At 39.2% G+C, this 17,002-nt stretch overlaps 2 protein-coding genes across 6 annotated transcripts in view; both read left to right on the top strand.

The window, feature by feature from the left end:
• The first annotated feature begins 584 nt into the window (after nt 1–584).
• eomesb (eomesodermin homolog b) lies at nt 585–6,406 on the top strand. Its single transcript, XM_028007638.1, has 7 exons — nt 585–826; nt 1,941–2,616; nt 2,714–2,865; nt 3,046–3,167; nt 3,561–3,716; nt 4,507–4,568; nt 4,743–6,406. Exons 2-7 carry the CDS (start codon nt 2,096–2,098, stop codon nt 5,530–5,532), a joined length of 1,803 nt encoding a protein of 600 aa, XP_027863439.1. The 5' UTR covers nt 585–826; nt 1,941–2,095; the 3' UTR covers nt 5,533–6,406.
• A 1,671-nt stretch (nt 6,407–8,077) lies between these two features.
• The window catches only part of LOC114141558 (ankyrin repeat and IBR domain-containing protein 1), a 37,492-nt gene continuing 28,567 nt past the window's right edge, over nt 8,078–17,002 (top strand). The window contains exons 1-5 of one of the 5 annotated variants that reach the window (XM_028012142.1): nt 8,078–8,239; nt 8,450–8,495; nt 11,502–11,797; nt 13,284–13,584; nt 16,105–16,287. In XM_028012142.1, coding sequence (XP_027867943.1) covers nt 11,610–11,797; nt 13,284–13,584; nt 16,105–16,287 — 672 coding nt within the window. In that variant the 5' untranslated portion in view covers nt 8,078–8,239; nt 8,450–8,495; nt 11,502–11,609. Of the gene's footprint in view, nt 8,240–8,449; nt 8,496–11,272; nt 11,433–11,501; nt 11,798–13,283; nt 13,585–16,104; nt 16,288–17,002 lie in introns of those variants that run through there. The other 4 variants (XM_028012143.1, XM_028012141.1, XM_028012145.1 and 1 more) reach the window with 4 other exon arrangements.

A 17,002-nucleotide genomic window follows, 5' to 3' on the forward strand; every position in this document is an offset into this window, starting at 1 on the left:
ATAGAGCTCTGTAATCCCAGTAAGATTACAGTACCAGTTTTCTCTTCAGAAAAATAAACAGTTTGTTGTAAAAAGACAATGAAATGTGTAGATTTTATCGTCGTTACTTGCAGCTTTTGTCAGTAAATCACCCAATATACTCGTTCTCCTCTACCTGATGATTCACAAAATTTGATCTGACCTGAAACAACAGGATCTTTACATTCAGTGACTGACCTAATGGGAAGGTTCACATGTGAAAATCTCTAAACTGACTATGTTCAGACTAAAATTGCAACGTCTTTATTATTATTATTATTATTATTATCTAAATATGATTTTTGGATTAGAAGTTTTAAAAATTGCTCAAAACCATGAAGCTCTCATAAAGCAATTGATACCAGATGAAAGTCTACTAATCTAGGCCACGTCCCACTCACCAGGAATCTGCAATAAATCTCGAGGTAAGATTAATGCTTGTTGTATGAATGTGATGCATTGGGCGAGGATGCAGGCTCCCTCTCGCACACCGTGGCAGCGATGCTGAGGATCCCCAGCCCCTCCCCTGGTGATCAGACGTGATAAAAGACTGTCGTCGCTGCGTCATGGCCACAAGGAGAGTTCTGCGGCGACTGCGCCTCCGATCCGCCCGCCTCTACATGGCTCTTTGGCTTTATTGTGAATTTCACATCACTGCTCTTCGCACAACACGATGGCACTCTCTGGCGTGGTTTCAATTTGGCAGATCGTTTGACACGTCGAAGTTTTTTTTTTTTTTTTCTTTTTGAGTAACATATTTTATTTTAGAACTATTGAAGTTGACTTCCAATCAGGAAACAACTGCTTGGTAAGTTTTGAATAGATTTTTGACTCAGTTCAAAATTTTACAGCTGAAAGAAATATTGTAATTTAAACATGTAATTGCATTTGTAGAAATTTATTTATTTTTCTTAAATCCTCCATCTGTTGTTGCAGATAAAGTTATTTACAACAGAACAGATATTAAAAGGTTGTCACAAAATGCAAAACGTCATGCTTTTTACCATGTTGTCACTATGCGTTTGAATTTAGTCGCTTTCCTTTCATGTGTCTGATCTGTCTCATGCAGGAAGCATCACAGGTTTCTTCAAACGGAAAAATAATTGTCTATTTCCCCGTTTCTTATCGGAAATCCCGTTGGGACGCAGGAGCGCATCAGAAGTGAATGAATGTAAATTCATTAAAAAACAGGAGTTTCTGTTTCAAAGAAAAGCAAAAAACGGGCCGAGGGTTTTCTGACTTAACACAAGTATGCATATTAAAAACTGTTAACGTATTTTTAACCAAAATACGCTTTAACATTTGTTTCTGAAAACAAACAAAAAACACTAATCATTTGTATTTTTATTTATTTATTTTATTTTAAAAAAACAAAAGAAAAACGTCTTTTGTCTGCAGAATTGCAATTTACTCCTGAAAGTGAGTGTGTCACAAATTTCGTGAACCGTGATCGCGTTTTCAATCATGGTTGCAGCTCAAATCTGTGCATCCCATTTCGGGTTTGTCATATGATTTACAAGAAATTGGCTGGGATGTCCTGAAGCAAATGAATACTTGAAAAACTACACAATCTGAAAAAAGATCGATCATATGATTTTATCTAAGCTGTTTGACTGGACTTTTAATATAACCATTTAGTAATTTTTTTACTTTCTGTTATAATAAGTCATATGACGTTCTATAACCTCTTTAAGGATTAACGTCGTACTGGAAAATAAAGAAAAAAAGGAAAACGTCATTTGTTTTATAGTTTCTGCTCTCAGAGAAATGCAAGTTTCAGTTTCCATTTGGCATCACTAATGACATCTTAATTTACGACTATTTCACTGATGTCTAACAACTGGAAACGTGCAGGCCTTTCATGTCACTTTGTCTGTTCTTAACTGACTTTAACTTTAATGTCTCTGTGTCTCCGTTAACAGTGGACACTCCAGTGGATCCCCTGAAGAAGTTTGAGCACAATCATTGACTCTAGAGGTAAAACACGTCCCCTAAGAGCGCAGTCTTCACTGGAAATCCAAGGCAGAAACCAAAGCTGCGAAGCATCCTCACTGAGAGGGAGACGACAGGCGCAGTCATGCTGGGCGGTGAGGGAGAAAGCAGCGGGTACTCATCTGCAAAAGACGCGGCGGACGAGAAGCGCGCCTCTCCCGCCGTGGATGGAGATGAGCCGGCGGGCAACAGGTACCCGGAACACGGCATGCCCTCCGATCGCTTCTACATCCCATCCACGATTACCAAGCACAGCCCAGAAACAGCGAACCCTTGCTCCTTTATCCCCTACACCCCCAGCGGGGCCGTGTACCCCTCGTCCGGCGCAGCCAGGTATTCGTCGACTCTCCACCTGGGATCCGTGTTGCCAACGGCGGGGTATTCCTCCTCGGCCGCCGGGCGCAGCCACTTCAGCGCCTCCTATCAACACGGGCAGAACCTCGGCTGCATTTACAATCCATACACCGCTTCGGGTTCCGTTCTGAGCAGCGTCGCCCTGCCGGGCACCGGGCCCGGGATGAGGGCCCAGGTTTACCTTTGCAATAGGCCGCTTTGGGTCAAGTTTCACCGGCACCAGACCGAGATGATTATCACCAAGCAGGGCAGGTTAGATGGCAGGGGTGAAACTCAAATAAGTACATTTTTAAGAAAAAACTTTACAATGAGAATTACCTTGCTTCTGAACGATGGTTTGTGTTTCCAGGCGAATGTTTCCCTTTCTCAGTTTTAACATCGCTGGTTTGAATGTGACAGCGCATTATAACGTGTTTGTGGAGGTGGTGCTGGCAGATCCAAACCACTGGAGATTCCAGGGAGGCAAATGGGTCACATGTGGGAAGGCGGACAACAACCAAGGTGAACCAGGCTGGGGAAAAATAAAAAAAATAAAAAAATAAAACTTTTTAAATTTTTCTTATATATTTCTGCTCCTCGATTAAAGCAAACAAATAAGCAAAACATAAATACAATGCGAATTAAACATTTTTAAAGCATTCATTCCTGCTTGTTCTGTACACATGTTGTAAATATTATCAGGAAACAAAGTCTACATCCACCCTGAGTCACCTAACACCGGGGCCCACTGGATGAGACAGGAGATCTCCTTCAGCAAATTAAAACTCACCAATAACAAGGGAACCAACCACAACACGTCGCAGGTAATAATGCGCCGTAAAAAAACGCAAATGCAAAAGTTTACCAGACATATTGACATATAATTATGACAATGTGTCTAAATAATTCACACGAAATCATCCTACACGAAATCTTTGTTTTAAATGTTCAAAGTGTATAACTTGTTTTTGTTATTCATCGACAAAAATTATTTAAATAGAAAACAATGTGTTATTAATAGGAAAATTGACGATAGTTAGAGTTTAACATATGTTCTTGTGCAGATTTTGGGCAAACACAAAAGCAATATCCAATTAAAGTCATCAAATTATTACAACTAATAAATTCATGGGTCTTGGTAGCAAATGAACAGTACTTTCACAAATCGATTCGCTCGTTTTTATGTGTTTTAATTTGCATTTTTGTTCCACAAACAGATGATTGTGCTCCAATCGCTTCACAAATACCAGCCCCGGCTGCACATTGTGGAAGTGACGGAAGATGGAGTGGAGGACAACGGTGACGTAAAGACCCAGTGTTTCACTTTTCCAGAAAACCAGTTCATAGCAGTTACTGCCTACCAGAACACTGATGTGAGTATATGAACACAAGCCATTTTATTATTCCACTGGACTATTCTCACTTTCACTTGGTAAAGAGGGAATACAGTATGACTTATTTAATAATTTAGCAATTTAGGATTTTTGTTTCATTGGACTTTGTGAGTGTGTAATTTATTATTCTAAGGCAAAACCAAACTAAGTGCTTAGATTTAATGCTCTACTGTTATATACATATTTGCAGAGCAAAATGTCTAATCCTTACTATTTAAAATGTTCAGTTTAAAGATTTTAGTGATTAGATTTTCTTTTCAGAACTAGAAAACAGCTTTTCAACTGAACAATGACTGAGAAGGAAATATTGTGTCCCCCTCAAATTATCTGTGTTCCTCTGAAAGAACCCACTGGAGAGAAAGATACAGTTTGTTAGATAATTTCTTCTCTGAACTCTAGAAAACACAACTGAATTTCTGAAAATAAAAAAAATCTTAAACCTAGACACTCTATCCTAAGGGCTTTCAATATTTAAACTATGCAAAGATACATAGTTTGTAAAGTCAGTCAGTGTGATATTTGCCCGATGTTTTGCTGCAGTTGCAAACAATATAATTTTAGATGTAATGATGAATAACATTTGAACATAAAGGCTGTTGTTGTTGGAATGTCCCTGCTTCGATTCTGTTGAGGGTCCCATACTTTCCTAACTCTAACCATTGTGGGTATATGTTTGACATTTATGTTGACCAAAAAATATAAAGAGGATATGATCTTCGTTTTTATTCTGAATTCCTGCATCTAATTCTTTTGCTTTTCTTCTCTTTAGATCACACAGTTGAAAATTGATCACAATCCTTTTGCCAAAGGTTTTAGAGATAACTATGATTCGTGAGTATTTTTTTAAATTTATTTTTTACATCGCATTCATGTCACATAATTGCATCTGGCAACACATATCGTATGCATTCTTCCCCCTCCCTTCCCTCACACACACATGCACACGCCCACACACGCACACACACACACACACATTATATTTAATTCATCATTATTTGTTTCCAGAATGTACACAGCTCCAGAGAATGACCGCCTCACCCCTTCTCCGACTGACTCTCCCCGTGCCCACCAGATTGTGCCCGGCACCCGGTACACCATGCAGCCCCTCTTCCAGGACCAGTTCGTCAACAACCTCCCCCAGAACCGCTTCCACAACTGTGAGAGAGCGGTGCCGCAGACCAGCAGCCTCCTCTCACCTCAGACAGAAGACGGAGCGTCGCAGAGGTGGTTTGTCACCTCTATGCAGCAGGGGGGGAACAGCAGCGCCTCCAGTAGCAAGCTCGACTTGACGCCGTATGAGGGGGAGTACTCGAGCTCCCTCCTTCCTTATGGCATCAAATCGCTGTCCATGCAGACCACCCATGCTCTCAGCTACTACCCAGACTCTCCTTTCACCACAATGTCAGCAGGGTGGGGGTCCAGAGCAGGCTACCAAACCTACCAAAGAAAAGTCCCTCCAAGTCTGCCATGGTCACCCCGGCCCAGCCCTACTGCCGGTTTCCCAGAAGAGTCGGTAAAGGTTAAACCGCAGGTGCAAGATGAGGTGACTGGTAGTGAAGCTCTGATCAGCTCCTGGACAGAGACTCAGTCATCAGCTCTCTCTCCAAGCAAGGCTGACTCATTTTCCATCGCATGCAAGCGAAGGCGTTTGTCTCTTAACGGTCCAAGCTCAGAAGACTCACCTGCAAACGGCAAGTGTGAAGAGTTGGCCGCTGCTACCATCAGTAGCCCCTACAGTAAAGAGCCCCCACCAACAAAAAGCATGTCTTACTATCCTTTTTACACAAACCCCTAATTTCATATTTCTTTTCCTGTCAAACTTTAAAAACAAGGGGCCTCATTTTGCTTGGTTTTCATCTGCCACAGTAATAAGGAGTTAACATTTTGCTTTTTTTTGTTTGTTTTGTTTTGTTGATCTTGTTTTGGCTGAAATATTTAATTTCCTTTGTCGTTTAAGTAAAATGATCAAGCACATGTAGGACAATTTACCAGACTACACGAATAAGCTTTACCATCCAGAAATGAGGTCATTCAATCTTTTAGTGGCCTGAATTGTTCCTGGACTAAATATTTTCAAATGCCCCAACAAAGTTTGTGCATTTGGAATTTTGTACTAAAGCATGTGATTAATGTAACCATTTTCTTAAAAAAAAAAGAGAAGAGAGAAAGAAATGTACTGCTTATTTGTTGCAGACATTACAGCATCAACCTTTGCAGTCAGATTATGTGTTTTCAGATTATTTATTGAAGGTCTGTTTATATGAAATGTGTGCACTGCTAAAATGTGAGAATATTATGCTATATATTGCTTCAAAATTCGGATATTTGATAATAAAAGGCATTTGTGTTCTGTTGTGCATTAAACTTGTGTATAGGAGAGCTGTTTAAATCCGAGTTTATTTTCATGCTCTATCAAGGGTTAATGTGCGCATTTCGCATTTCTATTTAAGCGTGAATGAAGCTCATAAATTTACAGGTATATGACGCCCCCGAGGCATCGCGATTGGTCATCTGCACTTCACCACACGAAACGGGGTTGATAGTCTTGTGGACTGCGTCGCACTCTAGTGGCGTAATTTTGTCATTACACAGGCCGCCACGTTACATTTTCATTCCTAAACCAAAAATGTCTGCCATGATATTGTGAATCTCCTCTAAATTGAAAAAAACAAACAGTGAATATCCTCTAGATTAAAAAAAAGTCTGAATATGTAGACTTCACCCTACATATTCAGTATGTTGGACTTTTTATTTATTTATTTATTTATTTATGATCAACAACACCATTGCTGATTGTGTGCTGCAGTCATAACAGACTGAGATGCTGAACAGAAATTCATTATGATTATAGTTTTGTTAAATCTCACCACAATGATCTTTGGTGTAAAGCCAGAGATTATGATTTTGCTCTTTATTCAGTAGTGTTGAGGGTTGATAAACATATGAAGTGATACAGTTAGCACAGATATATCTAGATAAATAACAATATTATGGAAGATTGAACTTATTTTGGTAATTCAGTTCAATAAGTGAAATATGACATATTTACTGCACACAAAGTGATACATTTCAAGCACTATACTTTTGTTAATTCTGATGATAGATCCCACCTAGCAAAAAATAATAATAACAAATAAAATATTCCTAAAACAAATTCATTTTCTGACAGCTGTAACAGGTGTGGGTAAGTCATAAATTGTTATTGTTAAAGAAGTGGACTGCTCACATTGTGTTGCATCCAAGCATGTCTTTGGAAAGTTGAGTGGAAGGAAAAACGGGGTTGATAAAGGTACGTAACCAACAGTGGTTTCTAAGACCAGAGTTGATAGTGAAGCAAACTCATTTCACAGTTTAGAGCAGCGTCTCAAGGCATGAGCTTCATGTTATATCCGCTGACATTTTCCTTAATTAAATGCCATCATCCACACTGCTTCTTCTGCTGTTTCAAAGTTATAGACATGTACATAGTTTGGCACCACACATAAGCACAGCTATAACAGGATGAAAGGAAAAAGAGCAGTGGAAGCACATTATTTGTGATGGTATATTAACAATGCATTGAAATGTATATTCCATTATTCAGTTCACGGGTCTCCAAAATGCAGCCCAGGGACCATTTGTGGCCCTCGGAACAATTTTGGGCGGCCCTTTATGACAATTCAAGACTGGCTTAAATTTGGTTGGCAAAAGAGTGGATGCAGATTTAACAAAACATTTGCACAGAATTCCTATTAATGTCAGACCTTTCATAAAAAGACAATTTAAAATCTTAAAAATGAAAAAAGTTTTTGCTATAAATTTAATTTCTTTTAATAGCAAAATAAGACAAAAAACACCTAGTGGTTTTTACTAAAATGCAGACTTGGCAAAATAAAGCAAGAATGAAGCATATCCGGTTCTTATTGCTGAAAAGACACACACACACACACACACACACACAAAAAAAAATCTACAAAAAAAGATCTACCTGAAAAATCTAGGAATATAGTTTAGTGATTTTTGTGCAATCTTGCAAACCTGCAAGAACCTTTTTATGTTTGAAATCTGCAGTGATTTACAGATCCCTTGCCTACAGAACTCTAACTGCTTTGCTTATTTTATTAAAATATTGTGTGTTTAGTTTATTGTTGACAAGGAAAAAGAAAAAAAGTATATATATGTATATATATATATATATACAACAATCCCGTGTCCTAATGTGTTTGAGTCTTATCCATGGAACCAAAATGACATTAAATATTTATATAAAAGTCAGCTGTAACTGTCTTGGAGGTATAACTTTTCAAATACATCCTCTCTGTGCCTGTTTCCGGGTTATCCTGGAACCTGGCAACCCGATGGTCAGCCAGTAAAATGAACGGGGATTTGGCAATGGGCTACATCTCTCCTCTGAGCGGCGTTTCTACACAAAGATTGCGTTAGACAAGAAGCTTCCTTTGGGCGGTTGTGACCTGCAGCTGCTCCTCGAAGTCAAGTCTCCTGTAGGGAGAAATACCATCTGTGTAAGTCGCAGTACTTGTCACACTGTGTTTACTGAGTTTATCAACTGTTCTAGTTAGCGTCAAGTTGGCTAGCATTGGCGGTAGCGCCTTAGCTTCCCAGCTAGCGCGTGCACTGACGTTCGTCCACGCAGATGCTAGCGTCACGGTTTTTTTGTTTTTGTTTTGAATACTACATTGCTAACAATACTCGTTGTGTTTTCCCATGAATAGCAGCGGCGACAACAATCGGAGTGGTCTGCAGCTAAACTAGACTAAGGTCAGTAAGTGGCGAATGTCTTTGTTGGCCAGAAATGTAACCACAACAGAGCGAATATCGAGGGCTTTTCATTATGACAACATAACACGCTGACAGTTTGAGCTAGCGAAAATGGTAAACACCACACGACACGAGAGGGTACTAGGCCCACAGCAAGAGTTCTGGGAGAAGTTGAAGCTCAGCAGACAAATTGGCATTTAATGTTTGCAATGAAAGCGAGCTGTTTAGATAGTTGCTGTTAGATGTGGCTGGTTTTCGCTGTTTTGGGGGAGTGTCGTTAACTATTGTCAGACGGATTAATTAGTAATACATCTGGACAGTAACTCTTCAAGTGTGTGTGTTTTTGTGTTCATGAAATGATCAAGTCTGTGCCTCCTCAACGTGTTGTCTCTGCAGAGTGACCGCTTTGTCTTGTGATCGTGTGTGATCTCTGTCCCCACATGACACTTAACGTGCTCCAGAGCAGCAGCACTGTTTAGACAATTCATATTTTTGTCCTCAATTGTAAGCACATTACCTTTGCATGTTCATACTCCATTGGTGTAAACAGATGACCTCATCTGTTACAGTTATATTCACAGTTAAAGTGCGTAATGGAATTGAAATACTCAGAGATTTTGTTGCTGATTTGCTATCAGTTTGTAAAGCTCTGACCTCCAGAGACAATAAAATCCTACAGGTTATTGGACATCCACAAATACAGCTCAACAACAAAAAGAGAGAAGAAAACTAGCTAACCTTTTCTGGAAACCTGAAGATGAAACCAGCATGATATCATATGGTATTTATTATTTCAAGATTATTTCAACACCAGCATGACATCAGTTATTCATATGTTGTAACTATAAAAGAGCTTTAACTTAAGAAGGCTTTCTGTCATAAAGAATCATTACTTACATTAGATCTGGAGGCTCAGTGAGAGCTAGCAGTGGGTAGATACCACTTGAGTCCCAGTGAGGGCAAATGTGAACTGAGTAGGCATGATTTTCCAAACCAGTGCGTCCACTGGGCTATGCCCCGCAAGTCTTGTTCCAAAATACTCCAGTAAGAGGGTTGATTAAAACATACCAAAATTGTGTTGGTTGCAAAAAAAGTAGTTTGAAACGATGCAAAAAGTCAATAAAACAACAGATTATGATCAATTTCAATGATTAATTACTAACTGTATATCCAATCTACTTTATAGGTCATTTCTGACATCCTATCACTGAAAAATGCTTTGCTCTCTGTTTAAGATGAGAACTCAATCTTCCCTGGTGACTGTTAATGAATGCACCCAGTCCTTAAACTGTCTTTTACGTCTTATTTTAGTGAGGTTAATATTGCAAACTCTAAATAGCAGGCTGTGTTTATAAGTCGGTACCCTTATCTTAAATGTGATATTTCCCAAACATTTCTCAGTCCAGCTTGTGTCATGAGACACAGAAATGGACTCTTCTGACAGATAAAGCAGAACAACTTTACTGTCGCACCTTCAGCTTCCTGTTACTTCCTGTTGATATCTAACTCTCCATTGTGGCAGCTGAAATAAACAGGTGATATGCCTCTGTTGAAAATCCAGTTCACAACTGATACTCCCTTTTGTGCCATGTCTGCATAGTAGCTCTTGATATTCAAGTAGTTAAAATGACTGAAGGTTTTGTTAATCAGATCGAGTTCTGATTAACAAGCTGGAGTGTTTTTCTATCTGTAAAGAAGGTAACTGGTGAAGCAGATGCACTCATTTCTTTGCCTTGTCTCGTCTCCCTCTGTTGCTTAAATACAAAGCACAAAATTGTAATCAGATAACTGAATGACACGCGGCATGACTTGTGTGAGGTCATCAATATAGGCACATGACAAACAACTGAGTGTTATTTTTATTGTTGATGAAGATTTTTTTGTGTTTGTTTACACTTATCTCAAATGTTTTCCCTAAACTCCACTTAGCTCCCTTGCCAATATGCAGGACAGAGTTTACATGAACATTCCTGGCATCCATAATTTCCACGCAAGCTCTCTATTCGCTGTATCAGAACAAATTTCTGAGCCTTTCCAGCCAGCATTCTGCCTGCTGATAACAAGCACCAAAGCACTGAGAAGTGTAGACAGATGAAACTGCAGTTCAAGTTCTGTGACCCCAGGGAGCTACATTTATCCTGTTTGTATGTGCTTGGCGGTGGGGGAGAGCAAGAAATTGGTGCTTTGCCGGTTCTCATGTCAATGCATCTGAAATCAAATTTTACATTGGTGGACTCTGTTTTCCTTTATTTATGTCGGTAATTTCAGAAGAAAGTTGATTGCAATTTTTTTTAATTTAGGGTTTTCAATGCAAATAGGAGTGGATATGCAAAAAAATCCTTAAAAAACATATGTTATTATCCTTCCAAATGATATTTACGCACTAGTTTGTGTTGATTTATCATATAAAATCCACTAAGTATGTGGTTGTAATTTGGTTGTAATCTGACAGTAAAAAGATTCAAAACGTTGTGACAAGGAAGTACACAGTATAACACTAGTTTCTGGCGATACTATTTTCTATATGTGGAGAAGCACATATAGCACATGCATTTTGTACCCAGGATGCAATTCTCTGCATATTTGTGCATCAGGTAGATACCATGTACATATCAGCCTCTTGGTGCCCAAACCGTCATGACCATATGGTGTTCTGGTAGAAGCAGAATGCTGACTTGCCGCATGTTATTCCCCATGTGGAGCTATGGGGCTTTATTGTGAATTCTGGTCTCTGTGGGAGGGGCAGCATTGGCACAAGAAGGCGGAAGTTCCTGGTGATGCCAAAGGAAGTCTTGTCCTTCGCTCTGTGTGAGCTTTGTGCGCACTATGTTCAGTTCTACAAGGTGGGGGAATCAACAAAATTTCAGCGCACTGGTGATGCTGACACCGGTGTTGGTCGGAGAGAAGCTTGAGCAACATTGAGGATGTATGCTTATGGTAATTTTTGAGTTATTGGCCTTGTTGGACTCAATAGGATTCAACAATATTTTCTGTTCTCTCCTTTAGGGCATGCTGAACATACAACATGCTGGCTTATTTGACTTGAACAGCTTGAGGAAGAGTTAAAAGGTGGCTGTGCTTCGGTGAGAGCTTGAACCCACAGCTGGCGAAGACATGGGGAACACTGCGACCAAGTTCCGTAAGGCTCTCATCAACGGGGACGAGCTGCTAGCCTGCCAGCTCTATGAGAGCAACCCACAGTTCAAGGAGGCTCTGGATCCCAACGCCACATACGGAGAGTCCTACCAGCACAACACTCCACTGCACTACGCTGCCCGGCACGCCATGATGCGCCTACTCAGGTCAGAACTCAAATAAAAGTTGAATTGTGAAGAAAACCTTTTTCCACAGAGTTGATTTGAATTTCCAGTCTTATTTTTTTCACTAGATGAAGTCAGTGAGGATTGATTGATGAGGAGATAATTGCCTTTGCTTTATTTGAATAGCTGTCTGGCATATCATTATGTGTGCAAAAGGAATGTGTCATAAGAGAAAAGTGTTGGTGTTTTGTCTCTATACGTCCCTTTCCCATCTGTCCTGTTGTACAGCCATCTGTTCTCAGGAATGCAACATGCTGTGTTGGAATAGGTTTGGATTCCAAGAGCTTCTCCATCTTATAAGCTAACAGCCTTGTAGTACTCATTTGTCATTGACTCACTAAGACCATTCGATTTTTCTGTAACTAAATTGCCCGCACTGTGTGGCATTCTTACCTGACTAAAATTATTGGAGGGTTGTAAATTTGTTTAGTTTTGTAGTTTCCATATAAACTAAAAAGGAAACCAAAAACAATTTAATTTATAGTTTTCAAAAGATGTTTTTGTAATCAAAGTAGATTTTTCTGTGAAGTCAAGCACAGCATCAACTTTTAAAGAGCTTGATCTACAACTACTACCAGTGAACTAAGCGGTAAAGAAAAAAAATCAAGTTTTAGATAGAGAGGCTTACATAATAAGAGTATAATAATGGGTATTGAGAATTGCAAACTGTTTCAGGGTTTCCTCCAGGATTTTCTTAAACAACATGGTTTCAATTGTGGGCATTTCAGATTGAATGTTTTATGAAAAACACTTATTCACTATATTCATACTGTACAACTGAAATTACAACTGTCCTCTAGTAACTTAACACCATAATTTGCAGCCTGGCGGAACATTGTATTTTTCTGGATTTCTTGAAAAAGCGCTTTAACACCGTGTTTTATGGGAACTCATAATTTCTATATTTTTCACAACTTGAGGGAACTGCATCCCAATAAAGAACATTGAGCGCCTCCATCCAATCTCAATGTTTTCCTCAGGTCCCTCGCTCTTCTGAAAGAGAGCATGGTACTATTTCTGGATGAGAAATGAGTCTCAACAGAAAAATTACCAGACATTAAGCCATGAAGCCTTCTCAAAGGGTATCTGAAACATTACGCATGAAGGCCAGACTGTATTAATTAACTACATTATTGTCGTTGAGATGTGAACTAAATATTTGAACGACTTGAACTGAAAATGCATTCAGTTCAACCTTTCTTAGGTACATTTCTTTTGACTTTTTATTCCCCCTACTTCAGAGTGTCCGGAGATGTTGGTTTTTCAAAATAAAGTAAACGTTAAAAGTTTCATGATATTTATAAAAGAACAATAAAGCTATTTAATTCTGGTTGTGGCAACTTTTATTTTGCTGTGGAGGTGCGCCACGATCAATTACATGTGGAGGAAACCCTGCGCTTATTGACAAAATACCAAACCAAAGCCAAGTCACTGACGTTCTTTGTTCATATTTCCCTTTATCTTCTAGGTCGTTTCTCATAAACAAAGATGGCAATCCTAACAAGCGCAACGTGCACAATGAGACATCTCTGCACCGTCTCTGCATGGGGCCTCAGATCCTGACCTCAGAGGGAGCACTGCAGCCACGGATCTCGCGGCCCTATGAGGACGAACAGCGTCGGATGGAATGCCTCCACATCATCTTGTCCTGGACCGGGGCAAAGCTGGACCATGGAGAGTATGAGAGCGCTGAAATCAATGCCACTGACAACAAGAAAAACACCTGCCTGCACTATGCAGCCGCCTCAGGCATGAGGACCTCAGTTGAGGTGAGGTTTTAAAAACTTACTGTCTTAAACATATTCCCAGCTATAACTATAATTTAAAAACCTGAGCTGAGTGTTAAATTGCATTGTTTTACTGATGTTGCTCATCATAAAAGTAACGGTAAGATTAACTTTGATTGGTATTCCAAGAAAGAAGAAGAAAAAAATCTATCTCTACAGTTCCCTTCAGTTCTTCAGTTGTTCTTCAACTATATGTGTGCACAACAAGTGCACACATACAGTTTATTCATGTCTACACAGCTTATTGTTCATCATAAAAAACACACTGCGCTTTCTAATTAATCTGAATGATGTGTACTTGTAAAATTATATTGCAGCTGAATATTGTATTGTTCTGAGTTTATTATCCCCCAAAAAAGCATATAGTGGCATATGTGTGTTTATGCCACAATATTTTAGTTTATTTGGATACTAAAATTACTTACCCATACAGTGTAAGTCTGAATTGTAGCCCCAGAACAGCTGTGACTGGTCTTTACTGTTGGGATAGAAACAGAATCAGTACAAAATTCTTAAAAAACTGGGCCTGAAGGAAAGGTAGGGCATCTTTTCTTCTTTTTTTTAAAATAGTATAGTAATACAAAAGTAAATCATACTAGTAACTTTACTTTGGTGTAAAATTCTGGAGCAACTATGGTATTTAGATTTAGAAACAATTGGGAATGACTGAAGTAGAGCAGACTGGAGCACAACCACCACTGAGCTGAACCAAAATGATTTTACAGAGGAGCAGCAGGAGGAAGAATTTTTAAAAAGACATATTCTGACTAGATGAAGTGAGAGTGACTCCTAATGGAGCACATAGATGAACCCTGCAGCTGGATCGCTAATGGATGCAGGGCACCACTTTAAGTCAGGCGCCAGCTGGGTTGGAAGATGGCAGTTTTCATTAAGAGAGAGCTTGTTGGGCATTTTTAGGTCTAAAAAGGACTGAAAATCAACTCTCAAATCTGCTGTCAGCATCTTGAAGATGTTGCCCTGAAGCAGTGGTACAGGGGAGAAATGTGCAGCACTCAAGAGAGTGGTGTTTTTCTTTCAGGATAGTACTCTACCGCATGTCCTACCTCTTTTATGGGCTGTATTGATGACGTCTGTTGTGAAGTTGCAGTAGTATGTTCTTATTTTTGTTCTGCAGTGGTAGAGCAGCACACAGAGTGTTGAATTAGTAATATTCTGGTTTTATCACATATGTATTCACAAGACAAAGGCCAAAATCTTGACAGAGTTGAATTCAAATCAATCAGACAGATTTAATGCTAAGCGTTGCAGTACGTGACTCGATACCGGTTGTAGTTCCCACTAAAACAAAGCACTTACCAAGTGTCGAATTGGACTTTGAGTTGTTGCGAGACTGCACTGGTGCTGCAGAAAGGAGGAGAGAAAGAAACCATTTGTCATATGTGGAGGTGTGTCTGGAATCTCAAAGAAACACATACTGATAGAATGACTGCTAAACCACATTATTTACCACAGAATTTAGTGCCAAACATTATCAGCGAGAAGCAAAGAAATACCAGATAAGCAAAGCTATAGTCCGCTTCTCTTAGGATGGTATAATTTTCTTTATCTACGTTGTGCTGGAAACTAGAGGGAATATAACTATGCCAAGTACTGGCACTTTGGAAAACTGCATTTATTTTTGTTATAGAATCACCAAAAACCTTGGTGCTTAATTAATCTAACCTTAATCACATTAGGTCTGTTTGTGTTGTAAGTGCTGATCATTTCACCACTTACAATCCATGAAGCTTTTTGCATACCTAAATTTGTATGTCATGGGGACATTTGGGATGGGCTTTGAGTGAAAGTAACATTCTGTCATCTAGTGGTGTTCAAACGTTTTGCAATGGGGGCCAAACCTGAAAAATTAAAAAAGTTCCACAAAGTTCACTACATTAAAAATGCAAAAATGTATTTATTGTGATTTTCTTTTCCTCCTTTTTTTATTGGGATTCCCCCCCACCTCCCCCTTTTTTTTGTATTACTTGCTCGACAATAAATACAATTTTTATGAAATGTATGTCGTTAAAGATCCAAAACAAATAAAGGACTTTGAACTGTCACCTCATTAAAAAAACCCGAAATACGTTTTTTTTTGGTCATCAATTGTTTTCTGTTTTGTTGGCCAAATTTTGACCTTTCTTGTCTTATCAGGAGCTGAATAAAATCATTTCAAGGGCCAAAATCTGGCCATTGGGAAGAATAATACGGTATGTTCAAATAGGGTGTAATAAAAAAAACAATACTATTGGATTTAATTTTACATATGATTGGATTGCAGTTGATTGGTCAAGATCTGATATAACCAACAATCCCAATTTTCTGACTAAACTTAACTGGTTGCCCAGTTTTAGGAGTTCAAGAGCAGACGCAGAGCTTCCCACAGATGCTGTGTTAGATGTGTAAAGTGATAACAATTTGCATCGCTTGTTGTGCTTTAAGTGTTTTCAGTCATCTCCTATAATTCAAGCCATTTTTTTTCTTTTCTTGTTGCTTGCTCAGTTACTGCTGCAGAGAGGAGCAGACCTGTTTGTGGAGAACGAAAACCGCGAGACTCCATGTGACTGTGCCGAGAAGCAGCACCACAAGGATTTGGCCCTGAGCCTGGAGTCGCAGATGGTCTTCTCTCTGGCCCCTGAGGCGGAGGGTATAGAAGCAGACTATGCAGCTCTCGATCGAAGAGAGGTACAGAATAAAACCCTCAGAAACAGTTCATTTTGTTTGCCACTGCCTGATTTGATTTACAACATTGCCTGGACCATTGTTTAGTGTAGCTTTGTCTGTAATGCTGAGAATCTAACAAAGCACACAAAAAAAAAGTGTCAGCTTTTTGCTCTTGCTCTCTCAGACACAGCTCTTTTTATAAGTTAACACTTACTGGATACCTTCCACTTGCTAAACCCAAACAGTTGGTGTCACTTTGTTGGTGGTGTAAAATTACTATTTATTTAGACCTAGCATTTAAAACGTTTTCTTATATTATCTGTTATTTCATTACATCGGGTGTTACATTAGTACACTCATGAACCCTGCTGCTCGTTAAGACAAACGTCCAATACTAAAAATAGGAATTACTGCCATATTTATGTATGACATGCCATGTCTAGACAAATTGACAAAAATTAGTCTTCGCTAATGTTTGTTATCTGTATATTCTGTCTTTTATTGTGTCAATGTACACGACTAAGTCATGTCCCAGTAATCGTTTACAGAGACTGCTCTGTTATCTCTTTTTCTCAGCATTTTCGTGGAACTTTCATCTGCATTGTCATCTGCTTTTGTCACCCATTATCAAACCAACTCTCTTTTTATTTGGCTGCAGTCAAAATTGTTGTTTTAATCTTCTAACCACCTTCAACACCTATCTCTTCCCTTCCCATCGGTAAACTTCTCTTGTCTC

Source organism: Xiphophorus couchianus, chromosome 3 (assembly GCF_001444195.1).
Source record: "Xiphophorus couchianus chromosome 3, X_couchianus-1.0, whole genome shotgun sequence".
NCBI classification, from domain to species: domain Eukaryota; kingdom Metazoa; phylum Chordata; class Actinopteri; order Cyprinodontiformes; family Poeciliidae; genus Xiphophorus; species Xiphophorus couchianus.